The 15,649-nt window shown below is 41.2% G+C and overlaps 1 protein-coding gene across 1 annotated transcript; it reads left to right on the top strand.

The window, feature by feature from the left end:
- Positions 1 to 4,344: 4,344 nt before the first annotated feature.
- Positions 4,345 to 15,075, top strand: tmf1 (TATA element modulatory factor 1). The gene is made up of 17 exons (XM_053438897.1): positions 4,345 to 4,994; positions 5,433 to 6,814; positions 7,711 to 7,814; positions 8,067 to 8,193; positions 8,389 to 8,494; positions 8,882 to 9,024; positions 9,654 to 9,820; positions 10,258 to 10,414; positions 10,918 to 11,010; positions 11,117 to 11,273; positions 11,413 to 11,605; positions 13,189 to 13,258; positions 13,338 to 13,430; positions 13,554 to 13,676; positions 13,784 to 13,942; positions 14,190 to 14,315; positions 14,418 to 15,075. The coding sequence occupies exons 1-17, from the start codon at positions 4,859 to 4,861 to the stop codon at positions 14,556 to 14,558; spliced, it is 3,477 nt and encodes a 1,158-aa protein (XP_053294872.1). The 5' UTR covers positions 4,345 to 4,858; the 3' UTR covers positions 14,559 to 15,075.
- Positions 15,076 to 15,649: the final 574 nt, after the last annotated feature.

The following is a 15,649-nucleotide window of genomic DNA, read 5'->3' as shown; positions in this document are numbered from 1 at the left end:
TTTTTTTAGTTAGTTGACTCCAGTAATATATGTATATTAAATTTGATCTGAATTAAGATCAAATTTTATGCAGATTAACTCCTTAATGTTGCAAGAGGGAAAGCTACCAAAACCACGTCATTCTAATAACGAGGCAGTTGAATAAAAATGCCCTTTAAAAAACTTGAGGATTCTGAGATTGAGATTAAGGGCCTCTGGCTCTAGTTCCATAGCAGTTAAATAAATATGCTCAAAATACCAATCCCTGATTGTGTCCAATTTGATTTGAAGTAATATATTTAATTAAATGTTTGGACTAAATAAACTAAAATGTTGGAGGTTTCACGTAGACTTGCCATTAAAAAGGGTTGGCTGATGATATTGGTCGATACGAGCCGTTCACACAAATATGTATCTGTATATATATTTTCAGATATGAACATCTTTAAACCACAGAAAAAAACTAAAAAATAAATCTCTTTGTGTTTTCTTATCTTTCATTAAATTTTAAGGTAAAACATCAAGCCCCAATTATTTCTTTATAGGATCGTTTGACAACCAGTTTTCGGGATTATTATTGTATTCTTTTTTTTTTTATATGCCACTGCCAGTTTTTAGAAATCTGAACAATGTTAGCATCCATTTATTAATTATTCTAGTTTTATATTAATTGAAAAAAGGTACCTTTAGCAACATTCATACACATTTTAAATGAATACGAGTTAGCTGTAAGGTTAATTTTCAACAGCAGTCACTTTGCTAGATGATATTAGTTATCCTGCACTTTAAAAATATCGTGGAATAGTAGTTTGCATCACCCGCGGACAAGGTCTACTTTTAAGAAATTGAAATTGAAATTTAGGGACCTTAGGTGATGCTTGATGCGCAAGGGAACTTGTACAAACAATTAGTTAGGAGTTCATGGTGATCTTGGGTATTGGAAAGCGCACAGGACCCAGCACACTGAAAAATGCAAAGGAAGAAGCCTCTCCCCACAAAACCCTTCCCCAAATACAAGCAGTACAACACTACAAGACAATCACTGGAATTACAGTTATCCAAATTACAACTGCCTTCAGAGGGCCAACTGTTTGACTGTATACAATTCAAAGTGGAAACCTTTTTCCAGAAGAAGCTTTTAAATACCACAGGCCTGAACGTGAAGGATTCCTCCTTTATGAATCGTAGGCGTAGACTTGAATGTAGATTTTGGAACGGCGGCCCATATAACTTAATCTGCAAGAGGCACAAATACACAGTTCCCCTCCCAACCCAACACAGCAACTTGAAGCCTGTACAGAGTTACAATGACTCCTAGTAAAGAGACTTGTTACCGCACTCCCTGGGAAAACAGAACATCTTGCTACATCTGGAGACTAGTTCTGAAGCTGCTATCCTGCGATAGTGTCCATCTTGTTGGGTGCACCTGGAAGTCTCCTATTCAAGGCCTTTTGTGCGGGTAACATGGAGCTTTGAATTCTAGGGAGAGACTGATTAACCCCCATAACAGGCCATCGTGATAAAAGTTAATTATGGGGTATGTACAGGATAGTTACACCCACATGTACATTTAATGCATTAACTGACTGCTGGGTTAAGAGGTAGATGTAGCTGATGTACCAATGAGGCGCTGTTGCTGAAGCATTGAAGGGTTACCTGTGCAGCCGATACACGCAATTGGCTGCACAGGAGACCATCCACTGTCACTCCAATGCTGAAACTTCTCTAAAAGTAATTGAAAAGCTAAATGACTGAGAGTGTTACAGAGATACCTCTACCCATTATACGAACCACCGCCTTGCTTTAACTTGTGAAGCTAGAAGATTTGTCTCTCATCGCTGGCTGGCTTGTTCTAGGGCTTGTTCTGGCTTGTTCTCTGACTCCCTCTGGTGTACACATTAACAACAGCTGCTTCATTCAAAGGAAAATCCTTTGGGTTCAAAATCAAAGGATAATCTTTTGGGTGGGAGAACATTTTATTTGCTTACATTTTATTCCCTTACATTTTCAAACTGAGCTATAAATAATCATGCAATATTAGATAGTCTGAATAGCCAAGTCGCTTACCAAAAATATTCTTGTATACACATATTCAGCTAAATAATTTCGTCAATGACATTTTTTGTCATCAACGTTATTCTGTTGCGTTCACTGCCAACACTGCGAAGCTACACGTCTCCATGAGCGCCTAAGGAGTATACTGCTCTTCTTCAAGTAGGAGGACGGAATATCCGAGTTGCCTGGAATGCAGCACAGTGAGGATGCTAGCAGCTCAAGGAAGCAGCCCGTAGCTATACTCTTAAGCCCGCTGAGAAAGCAGCAGCTAGCCGCTGAGAACTAGCTGGATTTGACAGTTCTCGACCTCTCAGTCTGGTTGTTGTCACGTCCTCACTCCTGGAACCCCTCACCCTGACCTGGTTCTGTCCGGGGTTCCCTTCCATGTGGACTGAGGGTCCGTGTGGAGCTCCAAAGCTAGCCCCTTCGGACCTGGACAGAGCCGGGTCTCGGTGAGGGGTTCCGGGAGTGAGGGACGTGACAACCCCCTGTTTGAGAGGTCGAGAACCGTCAAATAGAGCTAGCTCTCAGAGGCTAGCTGCTGCTCTCTCAGCTGGGCTTAATAGAGCAGCAGCGCATATTTTCAAGTGTAACCATTGAACGGATCCCGTTTAACTGCCACAAGAGTTGTTCATCTTGTAATAAAGATCCCAATGAGGAAACAGGCTGTGTTTTTTCTATTTTCCCTGCATTTTAATATAGCCTATAAAGAGTGGATTTTTATATAAAAATATTAACGATTAATCAAATATCGAATTGTTAATTCTCCCGACGATCGATTAAGACAATTTAATCGAATGGCCATCCCTAGTCAAAACATTGGCAAAGCGGTTAGCTCCCTCGTCAGAATTTCGGGGGGGGGGGGGGGGGGGGGGGGGGGGGGTACGTAGCTGGAGATTGGGTGTTGGGTTGGGAGGGGAACTGTGTATTTGTGACTCTTGCAGATTAAGTTATATGGGCCGCCGTTCCAAAATCTACATTCAAGTCTACGCCTACGATTCATAAAGGAGGAATCCTTCACGTTCAGGCCTGTGGTATTTAAAAGCTTCTTCTGGAAAAAGGTTTCCACTTTGAATTGTATACAGTCAAACAGTTGGCCCTCTGAAGGCAGTTGTAATTTGGATAACTGTAATTCCAGTGATTGTCTTGTAGTGTTGTACTGCTTGTATTTGGGGAAGGGTTTTGTGGGGAGAGGCTTCTTCCTTTGCATTTTTCAGTGTGCTGGGTCCTGTGCGCTAAAATTGAACTGTCATTATTTTGTTTATTTCTATTATTGATATGGTTATACCTCGTTTTTACAGATTACCTTTACCAAGTGTGCATTTCACTGTTAAAATGTTGCTACTGTACTAGTTAATTCACCACCCAAAGGACTTCTGCCAACAGTGTTCCATAAAATTAATAATCCAAACTCGTTGGGGACAAATGTCTGAAGGCCCCTCAATCCAACATAACAATGTTATTATGATGACCCCAAAGTTATCACCGATGCCCAAATGTTTTTTTGTTGGCACTTTGATACTCCAAGCTGTCATGTTGCCAAAAGTCAGACTAATCACATCATTGATTTCTGGCCATAGTATCAGACTCATATTCTGACCAGAATTATGAGGATGACAACGTCAGGCTAGGCTCTACTGGCAATAAATCAAGGCTGGCAGACAATGCCAGCTTTCAGTATGCCAATAGGACTCTGTGATTGAATTTGCGATCCCTTCATTTATTACGACTTCAAGCACTGCGCAGCTTTCCCATTGAAGCACGGGATCTGGAAGTGAGTTCCTTTAACGGTCACACCTTGTGACGAAAAATCAATCTTTAATAAGTCTGTATCTCCGTCTTGTTGTGATGACACTCATCTCAATTTGAAGTTAATCTGATGTTAGCCCTGGTACAAATACTTTTCACTATACACCTATGTATCGATTTTTGTGAAGATCGGTCTATGTGAACACTTTCTCGGGGGGCACCGTTGAGCCAATTTGCGACGCACATTGAAAATTCCTCCAGAATACGTACATTTTCACCACTTTCTAACTTTCTGCAAATTTTGGTAAGAATTTGAGCATGTGAAAGTCCTCAAAAAGCCGATTAATTTGCCTGAATAATAATAATAATAATAATAATAATAATAATAATAATAATAATAATAATAATCCTTACAATTTCAATAGGGCCTTCCGTCTGTCAGTGCCTGTCAGTGCTCGGGCCCTATTAATCTAAAAAGAATAAATAAATGACATTTCAAAATAAAAAGTTCTTCGAAGGCCCTGTCACACCCGGATCATGACGTCATGGTGCTACGTGGAAAGGAAGTAGGTAGGGAGCAGGCTGATGCTAATGCTAGCTGTGCTACAAGCTGAGAGCGACCAAAACAAACGGTGGCTGCCGAGCGACTGAGTCGGGAAACGGCTTGGATTTAGCATGGGGACGCTTCTGCTTTGGTGGTAGAGGTAGAGCTCATCATGTGGAGTTAGACATAACCGTGCGTGTACACCACTGGTGGACATTATGCGTTTTTGAGAGAGAAACGCTGATCCTGCGAGCTGTGTCTCGGATTGATGTTGTCCCTGTGCACCAGCGATATGCGTTGGCTAACGTACAGCGTTGCTAACTAGCTCTGTGGTCGCTAGCTGGCAACACCCGTATACGATACGGAAGGAATTTGACATTGCCAAAGATCATTCTAGCCAGTTGATAGTGACGTTGACGAGAAAATATATGCGGGTGAAGTGACCGTATTTTGCGTCGCGACGCCAAAATCCCTGTTACGTCAGCGTAACCATTTGTGAACTTGCTGGTTGGTAGCTAGGTTAATATCAACATGAGCTGGTTCAACGCATCTCACCTGTCCAGCTTCGCCAAACAGGCGTTAACCACAGCGCAGAAGTCCATCGACCGTGTTCTGGACATTAAAGAAGAGGACCAATGGGGGGACATGACTGTGTTGCCCTTTGATGGTAAGTAATGTTGTTAATGGTGGTAACAGCTAATGTATCCACTTACACACTTTACACTTTTCTAATTGAGGGGCCGCAATTAACACAGAGTGGCCCTTATATGTTCAACATGCATGCCCACTTCCTGATTCAGTAAGGTGCACGTTTAAATCGTTCCTTGTTCAACTCTATAGCTCTGAGTCAAGCCTCATATGTTTTGAATGTATTTTAAATATTGTAGCTTGTTCAAGCACATTGTGTACTTCAGAAGTTCTTACAAATAACCCTACAAATAGTCGTATTTATTGTTAGTAGTGACAAGTTTATTAATAAAAAAAGGACTATTTGAAGGACTGGGACACTTCAGGGACCAATCAGATTTCAGCAGCAACCAGCTCCCTCCAGTCCCGCCCCCTTGTTTCCATATGTTAATGTTGATTGAAAATATATTTTTGCCAGATGTTAACTTGCCTGGAAAGCTGTCGTTAAGCGGAGGATGGGGGATGACGCAGTGGGAAGCATCCCCCGAAGAGAAGACCGACACTCCGCCTCCCTCCTCTGATGCCATCACTACGCCTGTCACCCGCACAGTTGTGGATGAATCAGAAAACTTTTTCAGTGCCTTTATGTTAGCTGTCGATGAACAAGATGCCTTCCAGACCCAGGTTGTGTCTGTCGCTCCTGCTAAGTCCCAAAGGCGCCCTCGGGTGAGGGGAAAGAAAAAGAAAGAGGCTGGGATCCAGAAAGACTTTGAGAGTCAGAAGTCAGCATCCACTGATGAGAGTGATGAGGATCAAACAGTGTATGAAAGCCAGTCGTTTGAGTCTGAGTCTTCACCAGAATCACCTCAAGCAGACACCATCCTCCTGCAGCCAGTTTCTCCTGTTTCTTCTTCCAGTGATCTTCCGTGTGACCCTGACTGCAAAACGAGTGATGTAAAAACAAATATTGGTTCAACAGTTTCCCTAGATCCAGAAACAGAGCAGCCACAGCTGCCATCAGAACACCAGGTTGAGCAGGATACCATTGACTCCTCTGAACCTTCTGCTGCCATTTCCGAACTGAATAGCTCTACACCCACTGATTCTTCGCCCCCTCCATCCGCTAAGGAAATACTCATGGAGCATAAAGACTCAAAGGTTGAGGACCGTCAAAACGATACCCCGTCCCCTCCAGTAAGTGCTTTTTCCTCCGGAACCTCTACCACCAGTGACATTGAAGTGCTCGATCACGAGAGTGTGTTGAGTGAGAGCTCAGCCAGCTCCAGACAAGAAACGGCTGAGGGGAAGGCTGCCCTTCACTTAATGCAGGGCTCTTTCCAGCTTCTCACTGCCTCCACTTGTGGAGATTTCCCCCGACTGGAGGACTACCCCAAACTCACAGAGAGCTGCGGCTCCTCCTCAGACGCATTCGAACGCATCGATTCATTCAGTATGCAGTCACTGGATAGCCGGAGTGTCAGCGAGGTAAATTCAGACGATGACATCCCCAGCAGTCGGACACTAGCGTCTGTCACTGCAGGCCCTGCTTCTCTTACAGTGGAATCAGCTGTTTGTCAGAAGCAGGAAGATGGAATGGTGGACAAGGTAGGAGAGGAGGAAGACGAGGAGGGATTCACTGAAACGGCGAGGGAGCAGTCGCTGGATGAGATGGAGGAGAGCGGACGGAGTGCAACACCTGTGAATTGTGAGCATCCTGAAGAGTTAGTGGAGCAGGATCAAGAATCGGAGGCAACCGTCACACTGTCGGAGCTCTTCTCCAACGCTGAAAAACTGATCACTCCACCAATCACAGAGGAGATGAGAAGTGTCTCAACAGTTCAGATATTGGAGTTTCAAAAGGTAACAACTTACGTCAACTTACTAAGAAACTATGTGAAGACTCTCAGTCATCCAGGTCGTGGTATCTAAAGGCTGTATTAAGGCATTTGGACTTGCTTGATTTTCTTGTAGACATTTCACTTCATCCAAAAAGCTTCTTCATCTCATAACTGAAAAACTCTTTCGGGTATGAAGTGAAACTTCTTCAAGAACAAGTGCAAGTCTAGGTGTCTTCGTTTAGCACTAAGAAATATGTAGTTGGTAATATTCGTTTTTAAAGATGTTTAATGCACATAATATACATGTATTTTGTGTGTTTTGGCCTGTATTTGCTTAGTAGAGGGTTTTCTATGGGCAAGAGTTGGCTAAATATGATATTCTGCAAAATGTAAGGTTACAAAGTCTATATATCTGTGTTGGTCGTGCTGAACACATTTGAGGTTTTTGTTCAACAACACCAGTGCATTTCTTTGTCACAACACTGGTTAACAAATATGAAGGATAGTTGTTATAAACTAGTTTTGTATGTACACTTTTGTAGCAGTATGCTAAAGCCTTAAAACCCTCTGAAAGAATACAAAATCTATGCATTATTAATTACCAGAACGATGATTATCAAGAAGCAACATTCCAAAGGAAACAGGAAACACAGTATTTGCATAAAATTCATCAGAATGCTAAAGAGTAAGTAACAGCTTTATTAGACTGTAGCATACATTTCAAGGACTATTGTACAGTTATCTATTTAAAAAACATCATTAAAACAGCATAGAAGTTTTGTTCCGCCAAATAATTACGTCCAATAATTCGTTTTTCTATCGAAACTTGGCATTTCTAAAAATGTTTTTAAACACTTTTTTCCTTATGGCTTTTGACTGCTATGTAAAACATCCAAAAATGTTGTTGACTTGTTTTAGGTCATTGATGAGCTGTCAGGTCGCCTTGAGAAGAGAGAGTCTCAACTGCTGGCAGTCAGCAAAGACAAGGCCAGGCTGGAGGAGGACTGTGACAATCTCAAAGAGTCAGTATACGACACACACCTGGTTCACACAGGCACTGTGAATAATGTTGATAAGGCATTTCTGAAAGACACACAGCAAAGCGTCTGGAAAGCTTTAAATTGTAATTATTTTTTTACCTTTATTTACTCAAGTATTCATTAAACCTACAGTTGAGAAATACTGCTGAGATATTAAGTGATCTGGTTGAAAAATAATGTCCCTTTTTTTTTCAACAATGAGCTCTTTCACTAATGAGTCTGTTCGTCTCCCAGTGAAGTGATAAGCCTCAAGGAGGAAAGCTCCACTGTGCAGTCTCTAAAGGATGAGTTCACCCAGCGCATCGCAGATGTTGAGAGGAAGGCTCAGCTGGCCTGCAAAGAGAGAGATATAGCCAAGAAGGTAACTCATACTCAAGATCAGACACAACTTTCTCCTTCTCCCACTAATTATTTTTTTCCCCTCACAATAAGTGTTATGTTATCTTTTAAAAAAGATATATTTTACAACTAACCTGCATGTATCTCTTTTGAGACTCAAAAACAAAATCAAAAGTGTCCAAAGTTTCTGTATCAAAGGTTTTTTTCTGTGCCCCAGGAGATTAAGGGTTTGCGAGAAGAGCTTTCTACGAGGCTGAACTCCGGCGACACACTGGAGATTATCAGGGAGAAGGAGGAGCAGATCAGAGGTCTGCTGGAAGAGGGTAAGACACGTTTAAAGATTAAACCAATTATTTACCTCCCTCACCAACTCACTACCTGTCTAATCAAAACGGACTGCACAGTCAACAAAACATGCCACGTAAAGCCAGCTGTTGATCAGGTCTTGTTCCTGTATTTATGGTATCCATCTTGGGTCATGTAACACATGAAGAATTCTGGGGCTCCTGCATCCATCAATATTGTTGTGTTACTTGCTATTTCTGGTATAAATGGTTGATTTAAAGAAAACTGGGTGACACTTTACCTAATTGGTGACTTTATATCCTATAAATACTTTCCCGTTTGAAATATCCTAAAATAATGCTCAGATGTGATGGGTATTTACTTTTGTGTTTTCCTAAGTATGTATTTATTTGTTCCACTTTTAGGTGAAAAGTTATCCAAGCAGCAGCTGCAGCACAGTAACATAATCAAGAAGCTGCGTGTGAAGGAGAAGGAGAGCGACACAAAGACCATCAAGCAACAGAGGAAAATCAAGGAGCAGGAGGAAGAGCTCAGGCAGCTCCAGCAGGTCCGAATTCAGTCTAGTTTCTCAAACGGTCACATTCAGACTGAATTGTCTTTGAGGACGAGTTGATCCATTGTTCAACTTGTTTTTAAAGGTGTTTCTTATCCTACCCTCTTTGAAAATAATGAGCCAAAAGAATCACGCACAAGACTGAAAGATATTGTTTGAGAACTGAAGCCCTAATACCTCAGAACAATGTTATTGCATACAGCACTCGCAGCAATAACATGTTAAACCTGTTCTTCTAACACAATGATGACTGTAGTCAGCTGGATCATGTCATTTTTGGTTCCGATAGTGTATCAAGCTTTAAGTTAACAACTTAATAGTATCTCCTGGCAATACTTAGTTTGCAAAAACACGATGACACACCTTGTTCTCTTGCAATGTCCTATTTATAGTTCAAGAAAGCTGAAGAACAAAGGGCATTTCACTGTGGTGTATCGGTGCTTTTATTATTTGTTTACCTGTGGTTTCTCTTTGCCTTTCAACATATGAAAATGTGTACAACATGATTTGTTGACTCAGCTTTTGCTCCCTGGTTACTGATGTCATGATGAGATAATGTGTTAGTATAATATTTGACCACCGTTCTGCCCATTTTTGTGTGTTTTTTATTTTTATGTGTGTAGGTTCTAGAAGGGAAGGAGGAGCTGGAGAAACAGCACAGGGAAAACATCAAGAAGCTGAATTCTGTGGTGGAGCGGCAGGAGAGGGAGCTGAGCAGGCTGCAGTCAGACTCTGATGAGCTGCAGGAAAAACACCGCAGCGTACAGGCTGCTCTGGACAACTCTTACAAGTAAACACTGCCATGCCCTGCTATTAAAACAATACTCTGTATTACTGTAAATTACTGTATTACTTTAGTGTCAATGTTGACAGAGTACACAACAGGTTATTTGGAAAGCGATATTCTGTATACTTTGTGCACACAAGCTTTATTTGATTTGAAGTGAAGCAATGAAACTGAAGTTTAAGTGTTTAATTTCACCTGTATTTTATGGGGGGGTTACATCTACATTATGTTAACAGTGTAGGAACTGTTGCCATTTACATTTGATATATTTAATAATACTGTGTGTAAATACCCCAGAATCCATGTTTCATTTCATATCCTTTGTGCTGGAGTACGAAGCCAAAGCAACAAAGAAAAAAATCCCTCTTCTACTTCTACTCTCTGACTACCCTGTAAAAGGGGTCATGATGTTAATGATCTTCTTCATCATCTGTTGTCAGGGAGCTTGCAGAGCTCCACAAGACGAATGCCAGCAGAGCCAGCAATGATGAAGTAGCAGCCCTGAGCAGGGACACGCAGGCGAAGGAGCAGCTGAGTCTGGTTCTTGAGAAAGCCCAGGATGAGGCCAGGATGCAACAGGAGGCCCTGGCCAACCAGGTAATAACATGCTCAAGCAGTAGAATCTTTTTATTTTTTGCAGGTGTTGAAGGATTATCAGACTTATCGGATTGCTGCTCTGTGAGGGACCCAGCTCATACCGAATAAGTATTGTAACATGTTCAGTGTGTTGTGGTTTATATTCCCTAAATCTTTATCCCCAAATGTGATTCAGTTGTGCAGCTTTAATTTGAAACAGATTTTTTTGAGGTGGTGCTGGAGCTGTTAAAGCAACAGGCAACCATTAATTAATTCTTCATTGAACTCACTGTTCAGTTTCCTCTGCTAACATTCACATAACTATGACCAGAGATGGACAGTAATAACTATTTCTTTACAGAATATTATGATCATTTTGTTGGAGGTACATTGGACAGACATGTAAACATAGCATTATGTTATGACGTTTTTCTCACACTTTCTTTAATTTACATATTTACAGACAGTCACTTCCTAACTGCCAAGTACATTTCTTCATCTACTCTTTTTAATGTTGTGAACAGGTGGCGGACCTGAGGCTGGCTCTGCAAAGGGCGGAGCAGCAGCAGGCAAGGAAAGAAGATTATTTGAGGGAGGAGATCAGTGAGCTTCAACAGGTAACATACGCCTGATAGAAGGTGGCCAGGCATGCAGGGTAAATGTGTCAGGGCATGGTTTGTTTAATGCACGCCTATCTATTTTTTCGCATGTCACCTTCCACAGAGGCTCCAGGAGGGGGAGACCAGGAACCAGGAGCTCAGTCAGAGTGTAACCTCGGCAACACGGCCCCTTCTACGACAGATTGAGAACCTACAGGCCTCATTGGGCGGACAAACAGTATCTTGGGAAAAACTGGAGAAGAACATTTCTGATAGATTAGGTAAAAGACTGGAGTTTATCTATATTGTAAAATTCTTGTTGTTCTGGGTTAGTACCCTGTAATAATGTAATATAAAAGAGTCAACCAAAATACTGTATTGTGCAAAGTGGGTAAAAACTGTATCTCTTTACTTTAACAGCCGATGCTCAGACACAGCTGGCTGTTGCCGTGGAGAAGGAGCGTTCAGCAACGGAGGAACTGTTGTCCATCAAGTCCCAGCTGGCCTCTCTGGATTCCCAGAATTCTTTGCTCCGACAGGAGAAAGCCCGCTTCCTGGCACAACTTGATGCTGAGAAGAACAAGAGAGAGAAACTGGAGGATGACAGCAGCAGGTAATAGATTACAACTTTACATAGTGATGATGGACGTACATGAGCCGGTCAACTGGTTCTGTTTCTGACAGTAGGGTGTGGGATAGGACTGCAGGATATTAGGCAAACATTCAATAACCTTGTTGAATATCCTGATGATGATATGACTTGCGATTAATAACCGCAAACACTCCCTGGCTACATGGTTATTGTGTTAATGAATGTGGTTATTAATCACAAGTGATATTGAGCTCCACAGCCTGCAGAGAAGGCACACAGCCAAGTCCAGGGCAGGCACCAGGAATCCATGCAAAGCTCCACTAAGTCAACTTACATTGAACATTTTTGGTCTTTTCATACATGTTTGGACTGTGCTAAGTTTGATTTGACCGCTCTGTCTGTAATTTACTGTTCCTCTCTGAGTCTATACCATCTGCCCTGCGTTCTGCACGGGACGGCTGATGAATGTGCGCTCTCTGAACAAAGATTTAAGTAATTTAAGGTTCTGGGATAAACATAAATATACTGCACAATTCTTTTATATAATCAATCATTCACAGTGATGGAATTGATCACTAGAAGTTTCCACAGTAGAATTTAGTCGGGAGGAGGCGGAGCAAGATTTGTCCTTGATGAGGATACATTTTTTATGTATCGTGCAGCCCTAGTGTGGGATAGATGGGTTGAGTTTCATGTGTATGTAAATCTATATATAGTCACGCGTGTAGATCTAAATATTGCCAATGTCATTTTGTTGCCAGGAGCCTAAATGCTTTGCAGTCATAGTATACGATGTATAAAGGAGTGAGAGCATCATCGTGGCTATTAAACTGTTTTTTCCAAGCTGCTTCAGAGAATCTATAAATAGCAGAATTCCCTGACGGGGAATTTAAATCAGACCAGAGTGGTTAAAGTGCTGGGTGATGTGGTGCGACACACCGGACAGGAGCCATCTAAGCTCAACGCCAATGCCCGGGGGTTTTGTCCTGTTCTTATAGTGTTAAGGTTAATGTTTCAAAATCAAAGATTACAGCAGGTTAATCAGGCAACTTGCATAATAGGATCTGTTTAAAAGCTGCGTAAATCCATACACATGCGTTGGCTATTTTACGGTGGTGTATTTAATTGACAACTTGATGTCTCACATGTAAATGACATTTTACTAAGACATAACGGCAACTGCCTCTTTTGACATTTTATCAAGATCAACACAGTGATTTCTGCTTTATCTACTGTTTATAACTTTTTATCAGGAAATGCTTGTGGTCAGTTACTGTCTGTGTGTTGTGGCTCTGTGTATATGATGAAACCCTTACTGTTTCCTGTGTTGCACTGTGCAGGCATTATGTGACAAAGAGAGAAATATACCACATGGCAGTAAAAAAACTATTTAAAATGTTACCATTTATCTGAAAATGAACAAATCTTCTGTCTGAGGTAAAAAATATTGCACAACCCTGTCTCTGACTCAGCGAAATGTCTGTTTATCTCATGCTGTTATAACTTTTATTTGACAATAAACCCACCAGAGACATAATCCATCAGTTCACTCTTAAATACTGTTGATTGCTTGTAGTGACTTCTTGCTTGTTTTGTCAACGTAGGGAGCATGTTGAATTGGAAAATCTGAGAGGAGAACACAGTCGGATGCTGGAAGAGACCAAGAAGGAAAAGGTACCATCATGCTCTCTCCACTGATGTCAATGTCTATGAGACGGCTTCTTCACATGCACATTTTTGCTTCTTCTACCAGCTGCTGCTGGCCAATCAGCTAGAAATGGAGAAGATGAAGGTGGAGCAAGAGAAGAAGAAATGCTACTTGGCTCAAGAGTCGCTCAAGGAAAAGGTTCAGGAGGATTTTTGACATTATTATCATCAAATCTCTTGTTTTTAAGTAGCATTTCTCCCTTTAAACCACGGATTTGTTTTAGTTTTTCTCTTGATCGGTCGTAAAATTATTCCCATTCAGGAGCGGAAGGCTATGAGCCACTCTGTCGGAGAGCCCCCTGCATCCTCCACACCCTCCCTGTCCCGCTCCAGCTCCATCAGTGCGGCGGACACTACATTTCTGCACACATCTCTTCTTTCCCAGGTACATACTGGGGGAAAAACGTTAAACTCTAGATATGAAGACCAGTTTCCACATGCTTGGAATCGTGTTGCTTGATTGGTTTTATACTTTGTTGTATTCTCACACAGGATGACCCTTCAGACTACTCATTAAGCACCATGGCCATGTCTGTGTCCATGAGCGGAACCAACCTGTATGAGGCCGCCAGGCTGTCAGGAGGCTCCAGCATCATGGAGAACCTCCAGTCTCAGCTCAAACTGAGAGAAGGAGAGATCGCTCAGCTACAGGTAGTCATTCAGAAAAAATCGGCATAAAGCTACTTAGAACTTAATGTTCTATTTTAATGGTTCATCTATGTTCCCACCACCTGCCTGTAAAATGAGTGGCTCAATAAATGTACAACATTTTGATATCATTTTTAAAAAATGCATTTCGTTGTGCGGAATAGTCTGTCAAAAAGATATCGTCCTCTCCTGCACTGAAAAGCCGTCACTAGTTTTCACAAGCCTTCTTTCTTTCCTTCTTCTGCTGAAGCTTGAAATCTCTGGTCTGGAGAGGAGTCGCTCTGTGATGTCAGAAGAGCTGGTTCGACTCACCAATCTAAACGACGAGATGGAGGAGAAGGTGATAGAGATCCCCAAGTTGAAAGTTCAGCTCAAGGTAGGCACTGTAAATCTTGAGAATAGTCCCAGAGAGAAGACAAGGTGAATCCTAAACAAACAAAAGGTCCTTTCTCATAATTTGTCTGGCTGTGCATTTCAGGAACTGGAGCAGAGGCACAACACCATCCTGCAGATGTACGGAGAAAAGGCTGAAGAGGCCGAGGAGCTGAGACTGGACCTTGAAGATGTGAAGAACATGTACAAGATCCAGATTGATGAACTGCTGAAGAACCAGAAATAAACTGTTTTTACCGTGTGGGGACTTCTGAGACTTTAACTTTAATCTTTGTTAAAAGAAAAAATTTAACTTTATCTCTTATTTTATTTTAATTAATGATCATATTTAAGTGGGGTGTTGGGATTTTTCATAACATCATTGCATTATCACAGAATCAGTATGAAGGATAGCTCGAGTTTATGATTCAGGTGTCCATTTAAAATCGGAGGGAGCTAAAACAAACTTTGCTTTAGACATAAAGATCACGATTGGACCGTTGACATTGTATTGTATAGACACTTTATAGCTGTAGGAGATGGCAATGTTATATTTGCACTACAAAAAACCATCCTTGTTTATCTCTCGAGGAATAATCCGAATGGGTTTAAGAAGTGTATTAAGATTTGTACAGAGAAACATGTTTTTATTCTCAACTCCTTACAAATCACAAATGTGGTTTAGACCTGAGAGTAGTCCTTGGAAAGTGGATTTTAAATCGTATAAATATGTAAATGAATAAACATTTATTTGGGCTGTGAAATGTAACTGTCGTTCTTTATTTGATTTGTGTTATGTCACACATTAAAAGTTTTTTTCCCATCATATTCACACCTAATGCCACGCATAAAATAATTTAATTTCCAATGTAATTATTGGAAATGTTTCCTTAATGAAGAGGTCCATATAATTGCTAAAGCTATACCAATATTTATACTCACACCCACAGTCATTGAAGTGTGATTAATACAATTTCATTCAAATTTACATTTAGTATTTAGTTAAAAGAAACTAACACTTTATGGATAAGGAGAAAATTCTCTTTTTTCATTTTAAATCACTACTCAGGTCACGAGTTATGTCAAAAACAAATGTACCATGCTGGAGAGAGTGGAGCACAGACAAAGATCATTGACATATATCTTTGAAATTCCATAAATTATCAATGTTCTGGAAAGGCGGTGGACTGAGGAGAGGCGGTGGACTAGTGGCAGAAACTTGGACTACGGGCAGAAAAGGTCTCTGGTTTGACTCCACGGAGAAACAACAAAAAGACGAACCTGGATTGATCTGTCCAAAAATCTGATAAATTCTCCCTACCCTCTCTAGTGCCCCTG

This window comes from Pleuronectes platessa, chromosome 2 (genome assembly GCF_947347685.1).
Source record: "Pleuronectes platessa chromosome 2, fPlePla1.1, whole genome shotgun sequence".
NCBI lineage: Eukaryota > Metazoa > Chordata > Actinopteri > Pleuronectiformes > Pleuronectidae > Pleuronectes > Pleuronectes platessa.
Note: the sequence above shows the minus strand (reverse complement) of the source record. Positions and strands in the feature narration are given on the sequence as shown.